Below are 18,001 nucleotides of genomic sequence, written 5' to 3' on the forward strand. Positions count from 1 at the left end.
AAGTTTATGAGATCATGAGAGGGTGAATGCACTCAGTCTTTTTCCAACGGTTGGGGAATTTAGGACATCAGTTTAAGGTAAGAATAAATGGGACCCTAAGAGGCAATTTATTTCACACACAGGGTAGTACACATATGGATGGAGTTGCCAGAGGAAGTGGTTGGGCTGAATGGCCTAATTTCTGTTCCTGTGTGCTATTGTGTGTGTGAGTGCCTGCTGCAGGAGTGCAGCAGTGCCTTCCTGCCCTGTCCCGCTGGCCCCGCCCCCCTCCTGAGAGCGGGCGCTCACTGAGGGAGCAGTGTGTTCTTCCCCGGGGGGGTCACACACACACACGAACAAACATCTACAATATTAATACTCAATATTTCACCTCCCCTTCCAAGAAGGAAGCGGCATGTCATTAGTGTCTTGAAATAAAAGGGTTACGTGAGGCGAGGGAGGGACTCCCCACACAGCGGGCTCGAGTGGGAACCGCAGCCGGCAGCCTGCGCCTAGGCCCCGGGCTCCGGAGGACAGCCCTTCAGCGCTTGTCGGGAGTGGGAGGGGTTTCGATAGAGAAGGACGGCAACAGTCCACAACACCCCTCCGCACTGGGAGAGCAGCCGAATGAGACGCCGATCCAACGATAGAAACGGAAGGGGACTTATTTGAGAGAGAGAGAAAAAATAAGTTCACCCCAGGAAGATAAAAAAATAAATAACTAACTAAAACCATGGAGGGAAGGAATGAGGCTTCAGGTCCTTCCAGGGGGAAGGAGAAGTCTGGTAAGATGAAGAAAAGCCTGGAGGAAGGAGAAAAGAAAACCAAGTTTGTGAGTTATTTCGTTTGTCTTTTCTAATTTTGGGGCGGGAGAGCAGTGAGGATTCTGGAAGGTTCCACCTTTGTCTGAGTTGTCCTCACCTGCCCGTGCAGGTACTCCACAGGCCCCTCTCTCTCTCTGTGTGTGTGTGTCCCTCCTGAGCTGGAATAACCGCTGCTCCTGGATGGTCTCTCACTGATTGTGTGAGGGGGTGGTTGGGGGGGTCTTTTGTTTTGTTTTGTTTTGTTCACTCTCTCAAGTCCAAGGCAATGTCTGCTTGCCCATGGTTCGCTTTATTTAAGCGCTCTGGCTCGCCTTTTACAGACGAAGATTTGGGGAGGGGGAAGCTTGAGTTGATAACGTGCTGAAGGCAGCACTTCCCGCTTGCAGCAGGTTCGCCTTCTCGCTGCTGACACACTTTCTGCTCAGCCCCCAATTCTTACCAAACTCCGCAACACTTTCTCTCTCTCTCTCTCTCTCGTCCATTCCCATCGGGTCACGACAAACTTCTGCCTTTTAGCACGTTCTGTACTCTCGGAGGACCAGGTCACTGCGTTGAATTTAAATTAACGAGCGAGGGTTGTTCTGTGTGTTAAGCGGCACCAAGAAGGGAAGTTTGAGTCTCAAAGTTCTCTCAAGCTTTATGGCTGATCTGTACCAATTGCATAGTGCACACACGTGGTCCGACCAAATTTAAAAGAGCGAAAGGCCATGGGTGTTTTGAGTACTTTTTGTATGTTTAACAACAGACTTCAGATGTGAATTCCGGTGAGAGTCATGTGTGCTGGAGGTAGTGTTGTGGCCAGTTGTTCGTTTCACTACATAGACGTGTGGCCAGCTGTTTGTTCTGTTGAACACTGCACATATCGTGGTTCAGTGCTGGAAAGGCTTTTACCCGAAACGTCAATTTTCCTGCTCCTCGGATGCTGCCTGACCTGCTGCGAATTTCCAGCTCTACTCTAGTCTTGACTGTCCTGTTTATGCCTTTTACTCAGAACTGTCTACAAAACCAAATGTTTACGATTGATGTCTCACTTCACGTTTTGTCTAATGGAAAAAAAAATCCAAGGGTTGTTATATATGTTGTGTGTATATATGAAAAATTTTGCAACAAACTTTGCATTGCAATGATCCTGTTTCTTTTGAGGGGCTGCATTTTCACTTCACACCACAGTCTCTAGTGTCCTCTTCCTCCAATTATTTTTCTCAAATCGTCTTTCATGATAATTATCTCTGGACGTAACTATCTTTGGGTGATAATGCTGACACAATGAAAATGTTGCTGAGCTGGTTATCCAAAGATCCAGGCAAACACTTTGAGGACATGGTTCACATCCATCACAGCAGCTGGTGGAATTGAAACTTAAAAGTCTGGAATTTGAAGCTGGTTTCATTCATAGTGACTGTGGAGTTATTGATTTATAAAGACCCAGCTGGTTTACTAATATCCTTTTGAGGAAGGAAATCTATCGGAGTTACCTGTTCTGGTCTACATGTGGCTTGAGATACAAAGAAGTGATTAGTCTTGATAGACCATTTTCAAGAACCTTTGGGGGGGGGGGGGGGGCGGTGGAGGTGTGGTGGGCAACAAATGTTAACCTTGTTAGCAATACTGTCTTCCCATGAAAGCCTTAAAAAAAGCTATTTGTCATATTGCTTCTTGTGGGCCATTGGTTTGCATACTTTTTAAAAAATAAATGTGGCCAGTGTTGACTGTGTTTCAGAATAAATTGTTATGCAGCTATTTAAGACTGAAGATGTAAAATAAATTCAAGTCTTTGTTCCTTGGAAAGCTAGTTGGGTCACCTGGGAAGTATTTCCCTTGTTACAGGAGTGACTGAACTTTAAAATTGTTTATTTAATTCAAAGTACTGTACAGAATCCAGATGTTGTGAAAAATGCTGTACAAGTCTTGTGTATGCTATGCTTGTAACTTCATTTTGCAGTTTTGGAGTCATGGAAACAGACCATTTGGTCCAACTTGTCAATGCCAACCAGTTTGTCCGAAATTAGTCTCGTCCCATTTGCCAGCATTTGGCCCATATCCCTCTAAAACCTTATTATTCATGTACCCATCTACGTGCCTTTTAAATGTTGTAATTGTACCGGCCTCCAGCACTTCCTCTGGCAGCTCATTCTGCGCGCATTTGTGCACACACCACCCATTGTGTGGAAAAGTTGCCCCTTAAGTCCATTTTAAATCCTCCTGCTCTCACCTTAATCCCATGCCCTCTAGGCTTGGACTCCCCTACCTTGGGGAAAAAAAGACCTTGTCTATTTACCCCATCCATGCACCTCATGATATTATAAACCTCTACATTGTCACCTCTCAGTCTCCGATGCTTCAGGGAAAATAGCCCTGGCCTGTTCACATTCTCCCTATATCTCCAACCTGGCCAACATCCTTGTAAATCTTTTCTGAACCCTTTCAAGTTTCACAACATTCACCCTTTAACAGGGAGACCAGAATTGAATGCAATATTTCAAAAGTGGCCTAACTAATGTCCTGTACAGCCCAATATGACATCTCAACTCCTGCCCAAAACGTCGATTCTCCTGCTGTTTGGATGCTGCATGACCTACTATGCTTTTCCAGCACCCCACACTCTCAACTCCCAACTCCTATACTCCATGGAGAAAGTGAGGACTGCAGATGCTGGAGATCAGAGCTGAAAATGTGTTGCTGGAAAAGCGCAGCAGGTCAGGCAGCATCCAAGGAACAGGAGAATCAACGTTTCGGGCATTCCTGAAGAAGGGCTGATGCCCGAAACGCCGATTCTCCTGTTCCTTGGATGCTGCCTGACCTGCTGCGCTTTTCCAGCAACACATTTTCAGCTCCTATACTCCATGCCCTGACCAATAAAAGCAAGCATAACAAACGCCTTCTTCACGACCTTGCCTGCAACTCCACTTTCATTGAACCTGTATCCCAAGGTCTTTTTGTTTAGCAACACTCCCCAGCACCCTACCATTAAGTATATAAGTCCTGCCCTGATTTGCCTTTCCAAAATGCAGCAACTCGCATTTATCTAAGTTAACTTCCATCTGTCACTCCTCGGCCTATTGGTCCATCTGTTCAAGATCTTGTTATCCTCTGAGGTAACCACCTTCATTGACCACCATGGCCCCAATTTTGGTGTCATCTACAAACCCAGTAACCATACCTCCTATATTCACATCCAGATCATTTATATGAATGACAAAAAGCAGTGGATCAGTACTGATCCTTGTGGCACGCTATTGGTCACTGGCCTCCTTTCGCAAAGACCGTTCCCTCCGTGACTACCTGGTCAGGTCCACACCCACGTCCAATTCCTGATGAAGGGCTTCTTCCTGAAACGTCGATTTTCCTGCTCCTCGGGTGCTGTCTGAACTGCTGTGCTTTTCCAGCACCACTCTCATCTAGAATCTGGTTTCCAGCATCAGCAGCCCTTGTTTTTACCTGGTCAGGTCCACAACCCCCCACCCCCCCCCCTTCCTGGCACCTTCCCCTGCCACCACAGGAATTGCAAAACCTGCGCCTACACCTCCACCCAGCACCTCCATCCAAGGCTTCAAAGGAGCCTTCCACATCCGTCAGAGTTTCATCTGCACATCTACCAATGTCATTTATTGTATCCGTTGTTCCCAGTGTAAAGGAGACTGGATGCCTTCTTGCAGGCACTTTAGGGAACATCTCCGGGACACCCGCACCAATCAACCCCCTGGCTGAACATTTCATCTTCCCCTTCCCACTCTCAAGGACATGCAGGTCCTGGGCCTCCTCCATCCCCACTCCCTCACCACCCAACTCCTAGAGGAAGAGCGCCTCATCTTCTGCCTCTGAACACTTCAACCCCAGGGCATCAATGTGGACTTCACCAGTTTCCTCATTTCCTCTCCCCCCACCTTACCCCAGTTCCAACCTGTCAGCTCAGCACCATCCTCATGACCTGTCCTACCTGCCAATCTTCCTTCCCTCCTATCCACTCAACCCTCCTCTCTGATCTATCATCTTCATCCTCCCCTCCATCCACTAATTGTACTTTTGGCTACCTTCTCCCCAGCCCCCCCAAGGCTCGCTGCCTCATTCCTGATGAAGGGCTTTTGCCCGAAACGTTGATTTTCCTGCTCCTTGGATGCTGCCTGGCCTGCTATGCCTTTCCAGTACCGCTGTAATCTAGACTCTGATCTCCAGCATCTGCAGTCCTCACTTTCGTCTGGTTCAAAATGCAGCCCTTCACCACCACCCCATCTCTCTCCTACTTTCAAGCTAATTTTATTTCCAAGTGGCTTTTTGGTTATTGATTTGTGCAGTTTTAGAGTCAGTGATTCTTGAGGAATGTCCTTGTGAATGTAGTGCTTTAAAACATTGGTGCAAAATTGCAAATGTACACAATGAGATATGTACAGCCATTGCCTTACGCAGCAACAGTAATTGTAAAGCAAATAATGCACTTCTCAGGTGATATTCTGAATGTAGTTTTATTAACTTCAGTGAAATAATTGCCCTCGGCAGTGGTACAAATGTTTGATTACTTATTTTGTATTCTCTTAGTTCATCTGTACTTTGGGGATGATGAAACTGATTGACAAGATGTCAAATGGAAGTGTAGTTTATTAGTTTTAAGTATAACTTGAACTGTAAATTTTTTTGGCTACAAAAGTGGTAGCTAAATTGATTTCTGCACCGAGTGATGCAGCATTGCTTTTTTTATTTTGCATGTTGAAATAATAAATTAGATGAGATTGGATGCTTGAAGCAGTCACGTATGTCAAATACTAAAAAATGCTGAGATCAGTGCTACATTTAAAATTATTTTGCATGCAGCTTAATGAAGCAGGCTCAATAGAGTTTTAAAAGATAATTTATTTTATACTAAAGTAAATACTTGGTAACACTGACTAAATAGATATCTCTTTCTAAGAGCAGATAGCACTTAATCGACTGAATTTTCCAAGTTGATAGTTTTCTCAGTACCTTTTTCCTCCAGGTCTGTGGGGAGCATGATTCTGCCCAAGGGTCCTTTACAAATTTTAATCTAATGCTCATTTCAAGTTTAAGAGCTTACTAGTCTTCCATTATAAACAAACAATGCTGATCTTGCAAGTCTGACTTTTCTCCATGTACACTCTCTCTGAGCCCAATCACAAATCTTGGGGTAATTTAGATCCTGAACAGGGATATGATGTAACAAGCAAAAAAATAAGAAAATGATGTAAACACTGGCATGTCTGGTGGCACTGAAATACTGCCATGGCAGATGGTGGAATGCAAATAATAAAAACCTGGAATGAAGATTCTAATAATGACCATGAAACCCTACTCGATTGTTAGGAAAAATCCATCTGGTTCAATCATGTCCTTTTAGAGAAAGTAATCTGACGTCCTTACCTGGTCTGACCTCCATGTGGCTCCAGCAATGTGATTGTTCTTAAACTGCTGTCTGGGCATTTAGAGATAGGCAATGAATGCTTGCCTGCACAATGCTGCCCATCTATGTAATAAATGAAAAAAATCTAAAAAAGAGTGACTGAGAGCAGTTGCGTTTTGTGGCTGAAATATTTCCATATCTACATAAGGTCCACAGTTTATTTAGACCTGATCATAAGCAGGGTGAATTAAGCATATTGTGAACCACGTTGGGATGTACTGAATATGATTATTTGGAGAAACATCAATGTTTTAGTGCTGTTTGCCATATTTACAAATATGTCCCCAAGAAATATGCCTCTTAAAGTGCAAAATCGGTAAATTGTTCAAAGTGCTTGTGAAATAGCTATGGTATAACACCATCCTTAATATTATTTCTTCACTTGGTCTTGCTACTGATTTGTATGTGTAGGTGATTTTGTTTTGATTCTGTATAATGTTACATTTTTGCTGCTTTCTTATTCATTCCTCCTCTGTGTATGTGCATCACTGGGAAAGTCAACAATCTGTGATTGCCCTCAAGTGGTTGATGGTGAGTCCCAAGTTGCCCTTGGTAGTTAAGAGGGCAGTTGTTAGTTGGCAACATTGCTGTGAATCCAGAGTCACATGTAGACTCTCTAAGGTCAGTGGATTTCTTCCTTGAAGGACATTAGTAAATTACAACAATCCAGTAGTTTCATGACGATTGTTTATGAGAACAGCATTTTACTCCAGATTTATGAATTGAATTTAAGCTTCTCATTCAGCTGCTGCAGTGAGGTTTGAACTCTCGTCTTCAGATTGTTAGTCCTGTCCTCTGGATTTACTCGTTAGGTAATTTTTTCATGATATTTCTTTTCCTATCCTTGCAATGTTGATTTAAGTTTAAGCCACATTTTCAGCTATGTATAGACCAGCAAGTGTTTACCTTCATTGGAAGAGGAAGTGAGCATAAACTTTGAGATCAAATTGGCAACAGGTTCAGAATCAAGATGGTCCTCTGAATAACATTGTATGTAAATTGAGTAGCGTAGCTCCTTATTAGAAACTGAAGGGAGCTGCATTGTGGGAAAACTAGTGATCCTTCTGTAGCTGAAGGGAAATGTGTTAATTTGTAGCATAGTCCGAGGTGAATGCAGTATAAAGCTTAATTCAATTTCTCAATTCTTTTGAGCACTTGGCAGACCTTTGGCCTTAATATCAATTTTAATAATTTGAGCTCTTAACTATTAACTTTAATTTTACAAAAAAAGAACTGTGGATGTTGGAAATCTGAAACAAAAACAGAAATTGCTGGAGAAGCTTAGCAGGTCAGGTAGGATCTGTGAGGGGGGGGGGGTAAAAAGCAGAATAAATCTTCTGGTCCAGTGACCTGCTGAGTTTCTCCAGCAATTTTTGTTTTAACATTACCCTTTGCTAGTGACCGAAGAATGGGTGTGCCTGTGTTTGTGGTCATGGAGGAGGATAGAATAGATGTGTTTTGGGGAGGAAACCTGTCATCATCACAGTTCTGCACTGCAGCATCATCGTCCCTGAATTCCTATGTCGCTGCTCTGCTTTGCTAGTTTTTTTGTGCTTTTTATTTCCCATTTCAGCTCTGTCACTTGATATTGATTTACAAACTGTTTAATCTTATACATTTTTTACACCTGTTTTCTTTGATTAAACCTCATTTTGCCATTCAGTGCATGTCCTTTCTGCTGTTTAAACACGTCCTTTTCTCCATCAAGCCATTTTATTTTGTTTGTTTTTCCCGGTGTGTGGTGTTTGCACACGTTATCTTGACAAGTGCTGTGTGATCTGCTGATTTTCCAGACTTCCAAGTTCCTGGAGAAGCCTAACATTGCAGTGTTAGTAGGCTGTAACAAAGCTGTTGTACACGTGTTCGCTTGATTCTTAAGCCTTGATCTTGTCAGTTTTGCCTTAATACGCTGAATTTGTGAATTATGGGGTGAGCTGCTTAGAACTTGCTTTGGAGGCTCAATGTTTTTTCAGGATTCTTAATTCGGAAAGTGAAGAACTGAGTTGAGAGTTCCACTTCAGGAAACTGGTACTGAATTAGGTAACTTGCTATTCTATAATGTTAAAAGAAATAACTAGCATTTACATTATGCACTTTAGTACCTCAGGGCCTCCCATACAGGTTATGATGTTGTCACTGTTGTGATATAGGAAAAGTGGCATCTAATTTGAAGAATTGAATTGAAGAATTGAATCCTTTATTGTCATGTGTATTCAGTATAATATACAGTGAAAAGTTTATACCTTCGCCATGTATCTGTGCCATTCTCATTAACTTAAAGAAAGATAACGAGAGTTCAACCTTTCCTTCACTGCCACCAGCCATGTGGATGTCAGAGTGGACACTGGGCTGCACCAGCCTGGGCCATGTGGCTGCCCCAGGATCCCACTCCAGGCTTCAGAGGCCACCGACTCTGTAGCTATGCTGTCTGTGAAGATGCTGCTGCTCTGAGCCCCATCAAAGCTGCCTTCCTACCAAAGCGCTCACATTAGAAGGTAGTTTAAGTGAAAACTAAAAGAACTGAGGAAAAGAAGTTGGATGAAGCGGACAAGCCCTGGCAATGGAGCCTGGATGCTGCCTACTTTGTTGCTGCCATCTGGTTTGTGAAACTTGGGGCACACAAGAAGGGATGAAATGACCAGGTTTGTTTGTTTGTAATTTGTTTCTATGATGTTAGTTGAGGAATAAAGTTTGCTCAGGACTATATGAGACAAATTCCCACTCCTGTTTTAAATCTTGCTGCGGGACCTTTATGTCTATTTTGGATATTTACTGTCGATCCAAAGAGTTGCAGCTCTTGACAGTAAACTGTTCCCTCCGTACTATCAGCCTAGATTTTACTTCCTTAAGTGAGACTTGAACCCTTATCCTTAAGAGACAGTGCAACCGCTGAACTTGGCACCATTTATAGGAAGGAGAGAAAATCTGTTGTAATCATGAAACACATTTTGCACCAAGCTCTTCATGTGATGCCATTGTTGATGAGAAATTGTTTTTTCTTCTGCAGGACCTAGGTGAAATAAAGTTCTCACAGGTCCTTCGAGTGGTGACTGGGGACATGGGAAAGGTGTCTTCCTTTTGGTTGCACTAAAACAGCAAAGCATTGTTCAACAGTAAAACTTTTCAGCATTAGCAGTGTTCTTTCAGTAGTTTGACACTGCAAAGCAACAGGTAAATGTGTTGAAAGAGGGCGAACCTGATATACTACAGAATTAGAGTGAAATTGAGCTGTGACATTAGCAGATATATCATGAGTTTACTTACGAAGTTATTGTCTGTTTTAAATGGAGTCTTTTTTAAATTTGAAATCTAACACCCTTCATTTTCGATTGCCTGCCTCTGACACACCACCAGAATAAACCAAATCAAAATCATGAGTAGCATTTTCCATAATTGAGCTTGTGCATTATTTCCTTGACTAGCAACGAGGATAACTCTGGGATAGCAACAGGGTGTCTTGGTGGCTCAGTGGTTAGCACTGCTGCCTCACAGTGCCAGAGATCCAAGTTCGAGTCCACCCTCAGGTGACTTCTGTGTGGAGTTTGCACATTACTCCTGCGTCTGCATGGGTTCCTCAAGGTGCTCTGGTTTCCTCCTACATTCCAAAGAAGTGCAGGTTAGGGTGGATTAGCCATGCTAAATTGTCCATTAGTTGTTCCGGGATGTTAGCCATGGGAGGTGCCAGATTATACAGTAGTGTAGGGTGGGGGGGGGGGGGGGGGAGGTGAAGATGTAGTCTTCAGGTTGGTGTGGACTTGATGGGCTGAATGGCATGCTTCCACACTGTAGGGATTCTATGAATGTCAATCTAAGCTTTGGGACTCTGAGGTTCTGTCGATGCCACTTGTCAGGTGAATTGGCCATGCTCAATTGCCCATAGTGCTAGATGCATTATGAGACCATAGAAAAGAGTATAGCTGTGGCATGGTGGCTCAGTGGTTAGCACTGCTCCCTCATAGTGCCATGGATCTGGGTTCAATTCCCACCTTGGGCGACTCTGTGGGTTTCCTCCCACGATCCAAGGGTGTACAGGTCAGGTGAATTTGCTCTGCTAAATTGCCCATCGTGTTAGGTGCATTGGTTGGGGTAAATATAGGGTGGGGGAATTGGTTACTCTTCAGAGGGACTGTGTGGACTTGTTGGGCTGAAGGGCCTGTTTCCATACCATATGGGTGGCTCAGTGGTTAGCACTGCTGCCTCACAGCACCAAAGTCCCAGGTTTGATTTCAGTCTCTGGCTACTGTCTGTGTGGAGTTTGCACCAGTGTCTGCGTGGGTTTCCTCTGGGTGCTCCAATTTCCTCCCACAGTCCAAAGATGTGCAGGTCAGGTGAATTGGCCATGCTCAATTGCCCATAGTGCTAGATGCATTAGTCACGGGGAAATGGCTATGAGTGGGTTACTCTTCGGAGAGTCAGCGTGGACTGGTTGGGCCGAAGGGCCTGTTTCCACACTGTAGGGAATCTAATCTAATCGCACTCCCCAACTCTTATTTTTCTTTTCCCCCAGTTTGCTGAATATTCCATAAGTTTTAATAGATTCCTCAATCAGCTGCATTCTATTTGATGCAATGGCTAGCATTCATGCCTCTGAGCTTATGACTCCGGTTCAAGTCCAAGTCTATATAGCCAAGGCTGGTGTGTTTGTAGCCAAACATGGTGATTACCAAACCTGTAAGTCCTTCCAATATGGCTAACATAGATGGTAATAGTGCAAGAGTCACCTGGTCAGTTATGCTTGATTGAAGTGGCACTCATAAAGCTGTAACCTCTGGCTTTAAGTTTGTGACCTGTTTCAAGATAATGAGCGACTCCGAACAGGTTCAGCATGTGATTTGTCTCCCTCTGGCATCTTCTAATGCAGAAAATTATCAAAGTTTGATTCTCCATTCTACTGTTTCAGCAATTTCTTGCTGCTTTTCAGTGGATCGGACAGTAAATAGATTACCAACAAACTGGGCATCTCTTTGTGGTTCTAGGTATTAGTATGCTGAATGGCATCATTTTGGTTAAGCAAGTCTTTAATATGCAGAATTGGTATGAGGTACCTCTGCTATATTAAAAGCTGATGATAATTACCAAATGTATATCCTAGTATAGAATTGTATTTGATTCTGGTTCTATGGGTCTAAAACTTGAGGGTGTTTGTAGGCCATAGCTGACTAGTGTTGCACTGAATGACATTATTTCTGGTCAAACTTGATTTTCAGCATTGCAGAATAGCTGATTGTTCAGTTACGTGGAGCGATAACCTTTTGTAGAACGCTGCATTTATGACTTATTGCTTTCAATGCTGCACTTTCTTTACTGTTAAACTTGAAATGATTTCCCCTACTCCACTCTGTCTTTCTCCCTTCCAATCTAACTAACATCACCCTCCTTTTCAGAAATTCTAACTGTCAACTGAGTTTGGAGAGTTAACGAGGTAATAGATTAGATTACTTAGTGTGGAAACAGGCCCTTCGGCCCAACAAGTCCACACTGACCCTCCGAAGAGCAACCCACCCAGACCCATTCCCCTACATTTACCCCTTCAGCTAACACTACTGGCAATTTAGCATGGCCGATTCACCTAACCCCCACATCTTTGGACTGTGGGAGGAAACCCATGCAGACACTGGGAGAATGTGCAAATTCCACACAGACAGTTGCCCAAGGCAGGAATTGAACCCGGGTCTCTGGTGCTGTGAGGCAGCAGTGCTAACCACTGTGCCACCTACTAATGTACACATTACGTCAGTGTGTTACACACTACAGAGTTGTACCATCCTTAAGTGGATTTCATCACTTAAACCACATTATTCAGATTTCTTGTCTCTGGTTCTCGCTGAAATCAAACTCATAAATGACATGCTCTGCAATAATACCTGTGGTGTGTTATTTCTTTGATCATCAGTCCATCCTCTTTTACTCAACTGCTCCATTCGCTGGAAAGTGCTCCATTGGCTGTCCTGTCGCTTGATTGTTAGTGTTTTCTCTTTCTGTCTTTGCATCACCTCAGACATCCTCCTAAATAAAGAAATTTAATCACCCTGTTCAGACATATTATGACATACCTTTTGGAGAAAGTACAACTTGAACCCAGGCCTTTGGCCTAGAGCTAAGGGTGCTGCCATTCCACTGCAAGAACCCTTCTAAAATAAGTCCTTGATTTGGAAAACTGTTGCATCACTCCTTCTTGAACTACAGTTAAAGCAAAAACAATTATTCTCCCACGAGATTTTAAGTTTAGGACGAATGAGAACTGCACTACTAGATTGATTTTGTAAGAAAGAAATGTGTACATCACAGAATTACAGAAGTGTTATGCACAGATGTAGGCTATTCAATCCGTTGGAAAACCAGCGCAAATACAACTGAGCATTATGACCCTGTGCCATTTTTGTGTGTTTTACTCCCATCCTTAGACAAGTTCCTATTTTAATAATTATCTTGAATGTGTCATTTGAAGGTAGCTTTGACGGGGAAAACAAGTCTCCACTTACGTAGTGACCTTCAGTAAGGCTAAAGAAGCTTGCTCGTTCTGTGTGAATTAATACTTTGTTCCTAAGGGAGTGGACATCTTGTCGGACAATTAATATTGTAGTATCTGTATCGAATTCTCATCACAAGAATAAGCAGTAGGGACTGGAGAAGGTTAGTGCAATCAACTCCCATGAGTCGAAAATGGGGCTGGAAAGAGATTACTTTGTGACAGACAGCAGTGGCAATGGTATTGGCTAGCTATGTTGGAAGTCTGATGATGTCACCTGAAACGTAATTTCTGTTTTTCCCCTCAAGTTTTTCAGGCAGTTTCTGCTTTTCAGCTTCAATTTGAGCATCATTAATAAATGCTTTTTGATTTTGGAATTTGCCTATTCTGGAGCAGAGACAGTCCACTCAAAACAGTGGGACAACAGGAAGTGAAAGTTAACAAGGGACTGGATTGAAGTGAGATGGAGCAGGATGTAGGAAAATTATTTTGAGTGAGAGATGTGAACAGCCTATAGGGGAAAAACATAACATGATTGTAATGTCCATGGTGCAGAATAGGTTTAGACCAATTTCTGTTATTCCAATTTGTTTTACATCTCCAGTGCTGAAGCGAATTTGCGCTCCGTTTCTGTCAACTGAACAGACTTTCTTTTTATATGAACCATGATAATGGTGTTCAACGGACTGTTCTGTAGTGTGACCATGTGCACAATTTCTGCACTATGATTGGATTGCATTCAAACAGGAAATCAAATTCAGATTTTTTTTCATTTCCTTGTTTCAGCTTAGTCGTGCTCAGGATAATTGCTGGACAAATATTATGATACAATCCATCGCAGGAACAGGCCTTCGGGGCCCTGAAGAAGGGTTACACCTAAAACGTTGACTTCCCCTTCACGTGATGCTGCCTGTCTTGCTGTGTTCTTCCAACCGCCTGCTTGTCTATCTTTGGCCTACCGAGACTGCATCGATTCCTAATCCCTATTTCAACCTGCTGCTTATTGGCCACAAATGATTCCTAATCTTCTGTTCATCTCCTGTGCCCATGTCTATCAAGATATGCCTTAAATGTTCGTAATGTGTCTGCTTCCATCACCCCCACTGGCAGTGTGTTCCAGGCATCCACCCTCTGTGAAAAGCTTTTTCCACACTTGTCCCCTTAACTTTCCCTCTCTCACCATGAACCTATGCCCTGTGGTAACTGACCTCTCCACCCTGGGGTAAAGGCTTCTGACTACCCATCCTCTCTATGCTTGCCGTTTTATAGACCTCTATCAAGTCGCCCTCCGCCTCTGTCATTCCAATGGAAACAATCATCCATGTTTATCCAACCTCTCTTCATAACTAAAACACTGGTTTTGGTAAAGAAAAACGAGGAAGCTTATGTCAGGTATAGACAGGATAGATCGAATGAATCCTTTGAAGAGTATAAAGGCAGTAAAAGTATTCTTAAGAGAAATCAGGAGGGCAAAAAGGGGACATGAGATAGCTTTGGCTAATAGAGTTAAGGAGAATGCAAAAGGTTTTTACAAATACATTAAGGACAAACTGGTAACTAGAGAGACAATAGGGCCCCTCAAAGATCAGCTAGGCAGCCTTCGGTTGGAGCCGCAGGAGATGGGGGAGATACTAAACGAGTATTTTGCACAAGTGTTTACTGTTGAAAAGGACATGGAAGGTATAGAATGTAGGGAAATAGATGGTGACATTGAAAAAAATGTCCAGATTACAGAGGAGGAAGTGCTGGATGTCTTGAAAGCATAAAGGTGGATAAACCACCAGGACCTGATCAGGTCTACCCGAGAACTCTGTGGGAAGCGAGGGAAGTCGCTGCTGGATCTCTTACTGAGAGATTTGTATCATCGATAGTCACAGGTGAGGTTCCGGAAGACCTAGAGGTTGGATAACATGGTGCCACTGTTTAAGAAAAGGTGGTAAAGACAAGCCAGGGAATTGTAGACCAGTGAGGCTGATGTCAGTGGTGGGCAAGTTGTTAGAGGGAATCCTGAGAGACAGGATGTACATGTATTTGGAAGGGCAAGGACTGATTAGGGATAGTCAACATGGCTTTGTGCATGGGGAATCATGTCTCACAAACTTGATTGAGTTTTTTGAAGAAGTAACAAAGAGGCTTGATGAGGGCAGAGCGGTAGATGTGATCTATATGGACTTCAGTAAGGCATTCGACCATGGGAGACTGGTGAGCAAGGTTCGATCTCATGGAATACAGGGAGAACTCGCAATTTGGATAAAGAACTGGCTGAACGGTAGAAGACAGGGTGGTGGTGGAGGGTTGTTTTTCAGACTGGTGGCCTGTGACTAGTGGAGTGCCACAAGGATCGGTGCTGGGCCCACTACTTTTCTTCATTGATATAAATGATTTGGATGTGAGCATAACAGATATAGTTAGTAAGTTTGCAGATGACACTAAAATTGGAGGTGGAGTGGACAGCGAAGAAGGTTACCTCAGATTACAACGCGATCTTGACTAGATGGGCCAATGGGCTGAGAAGTGCAGATGAGTTTAATTCAAATAAATGTGAAGTGCAGCATTTTGGGAAAGCAAATCTCAGCAAGACTTTATACACTTAATGGGAAGGTCCTAGGGAGTGTTGCTGAACAAGAAGACCTTGGAGTGCAGGTTCATAGCTTCTTGAAAGTGGAGTCGCAGGTAGATAGGATAGTGAAGAAGGTGTTTGGTATGCTTTCCTTTATTGGTCAGAGTATTGAGTACAGGAGTTGGGAGGTCATGGTGCGGCTGTACAGGACACTGGTTAGGCCACTGCACTGCGTGCAGTTCTGGTCTCCTTCCTCTCTGAAAGATGTTGTGAAACTTGAAAGGGTTCAGAAAAGATTTACAAGGATGTTGCCAGGGTTGGAGGATTTGAGCTATTGGGAAAGGTTGAATAAGATAGGGCTATTTTCCCTGGAGCATCTGAGGCTGAGACGTGTCCTTGTAGAGATTTATAAAATCATGAGGGGCATGAATAGGATAAGTGGACAAAGTCTTTTCCCTGGGATGGGGAGCCCAGAAATAGAGGGCATAGGTTTAGGGTGAGGGGGGAAAAATACAAGAGACCTAGGGAGCAACTTTTTCACTGAGGGTGGGATGTATTGGAATGAGCTGCCAGAGGAAGTGGTGGAGGCTGGTACAATTGCAACATTTAAAAGACATCTGGACGGGTATATGAATAAGAAGGGTTTGGAGTGATATGGGCCAGGTGCTGGCAGGTGGGACTAGATTGGGTTGGGATATCTGGTCAGCGTGGACGTGTTGGACCGAAGGATCTATTTCCGTGCTGTATATCTCTGACTCCAGATCAGGCAACACCCTGGTAAACCTTCTCTGCGTCTCTACAAAGCATCCATGTCTGTCTGGCAGTGTAGTGAGTGAAACTGCATGCAATATTCCAAATGTTATCTACTGAGTTGAGATTTTCTCAATCAATTCAAACTGTGCCTGAAATCGGGCACTTTCCTGATCTTGGATCAGAATAGAGCAAGTTGGAAACATTGTGTCTACAAGAGAAACAGAGTGAACCTTTTCAGGTTGATAACTATCTGTACTGACAAATGGTTGTTACAGATGAGGAAATTACAAGCAAGTATAGGTGACTGTGTACTCTGTACCACTGGTCTGTTTATTGATTTGGCAGCAGGTTGCAGTTAGCTACATGCTCCTATGCAAAAGATGAAGTTAAAAACAAACTTTCTCAGAATTGCTACTGTGCTGAATGAGTGCATTTGAAATTGTATTTGCATTGGTTCTCTGACTATATTAATATAGTGCCAATCTTTTGCCCTATTCTGTAACCCTGCACACATTTTATTTAAGTAATCATCCAATGCTGTTTTGAATGCCTCAATTGAACCTGCCTCCACTACCCTTCCAAGTAGTGCATTTCATACTCTTAACTACTCGCTGTGTGAAAAACATTTTTAATGCTTCTAATTCTTCTCCTCTTGTCATTCCCATTTCCCAGAAAAACAGTCCCCCTTCTCTCTGGAGTTTACACTAATGAGAGGAGATAATAGACATAGAGAGGGTGTTTCCTCGTGGGGCAATCTAGAGTGAGGGGTCATAATTTTGGAATAATGGGTAGCAGATTTAAAATGTGGTTAAGAAATGACTTTTTTCAAAGCTTATGAATCTGTGAGATTCGCATCCTAGAGTGTGATGAACGTCAAAATATTTAAGGAAGAGCTAGACATATTTTTAATTAGTACTGTGTTGAAGAATGGCAGGATAGTGGATGGGAATCAGAGATTAAATCAGCCATGATTGTATTAAATGGGGGAACAGGCCTGAGGGGCTGAATTACCTACACCTGTACCTAGTTACTGTGTTCTCCAATCTTTCCCCAGAACTGGAGTGTCTCCTCTCTAGAACCATTAGTCACCGTCTTCAATACATTCATATCATTTGTGTTTTATGCACTGAGCACTGTATTACATACTCCAGCTGAGGTCTAACCACTGTCTTAACTAAGTTCATCATAATCTCTCTCTTCTTTTGTACTCCATGCTACTATTTATGAAACCTGGAACACTATATTTTTTTACTAGCTCACTCTACCTGTCCTATAACTTTGATTCAACTACGTGCATTTAAAGCCAGGCTTTTCTTCTCTTTCACACCTCTTTAGAATAGTAACTTTTTTATTTTACATTCTCTCCACGTTCTTTGCACGAGAGTGCACAGCTCACATTTTTGTGCATTGAATTTCCTCTGCCACTTTTCTGCCCACACCACTAACATGTTAATGTCCTTTGCATTTCTACACAGTCCTCCTCATTTCTCTTCACTTTGTCATCTGCAAACTTTGAATTGGTCCCTTGCATACCAAATTCTAGATCCACGTCTGACCACTAGGCAATCCCACTACAAACCTCCTTACAGCCCAAAACATATCCAATAACTAGCATTCCCCTTTTTTATCCTTCTGGCTACGTGGGCCATTGAGGGCCAACTTTGAGAAGTGCTGATATCAACCTCTGTGCATGGAACCTTGGAGTGGTTGCATGTGCTTGCAGCCATGTAGCTTAGGAGACAACATAGTTAAAAACTATTATAATTGGCTTCCTATTCAGTGATAACATTAATGTTATTTTTACTTTTATTCCATTTTATTCCATGAGCTTTGACCTTTTTTCTTCAGTCTGTGCGGCACTACATTGAGCGCCATTTGCATTCAGATTTGTCAATGGACTCATGCAGACAAATGAATCGGCAGCAAGAATTGGCCATTTAGACATTGAACAGCTCTGTCATTTGCTCATGGTTGATCTGATTCTGGCCTGCTTTCATGTCTAGCCT

General features: G+C 43.0%; 1 protein-coding gene across 1 annotated transcript in view; it reads left to right on the plus strand.

Moving 5' to 3' along the window:
• Window positions 1-318: 318 nt before the first annotated feature.
• Window positions 319-18,001, plus strand: part of LOC140491842 (protein diaphanous homolog 1-like) — a 342,842-nt gene continuing 325,159 nt past the window's right edge. Inside the window, exon 1 of the mRNA XM_072590241.1 lies at window positions 319-811. Within this exon, the coding sequence (XP_072446342.1) occupies window positions 713-811 (99 nt within the window). The 5' untranslated portion in view covers window positions 319-712. The remainder of the gene's footprint in view (window positions 812-18,001) is intronic.

This window comes from Chiloscyllium punctatum, chromosome 20, assembly GCF_047496795.1.
Source record: "Chiloscyllium punctatum isolate Juve2018m chromosome 20, sChiPun1.3, whole genome shotgun sequence".
In the NCBI taxonomy this organism is placed as follows: domain Eukaryota; kingdom Metazoa; phylum Chordata; class Chondrichthyes; order Orectolobiformes; family Hemiscylliidae; genus Chiloscyllium; species Chiloscyllium punctatum.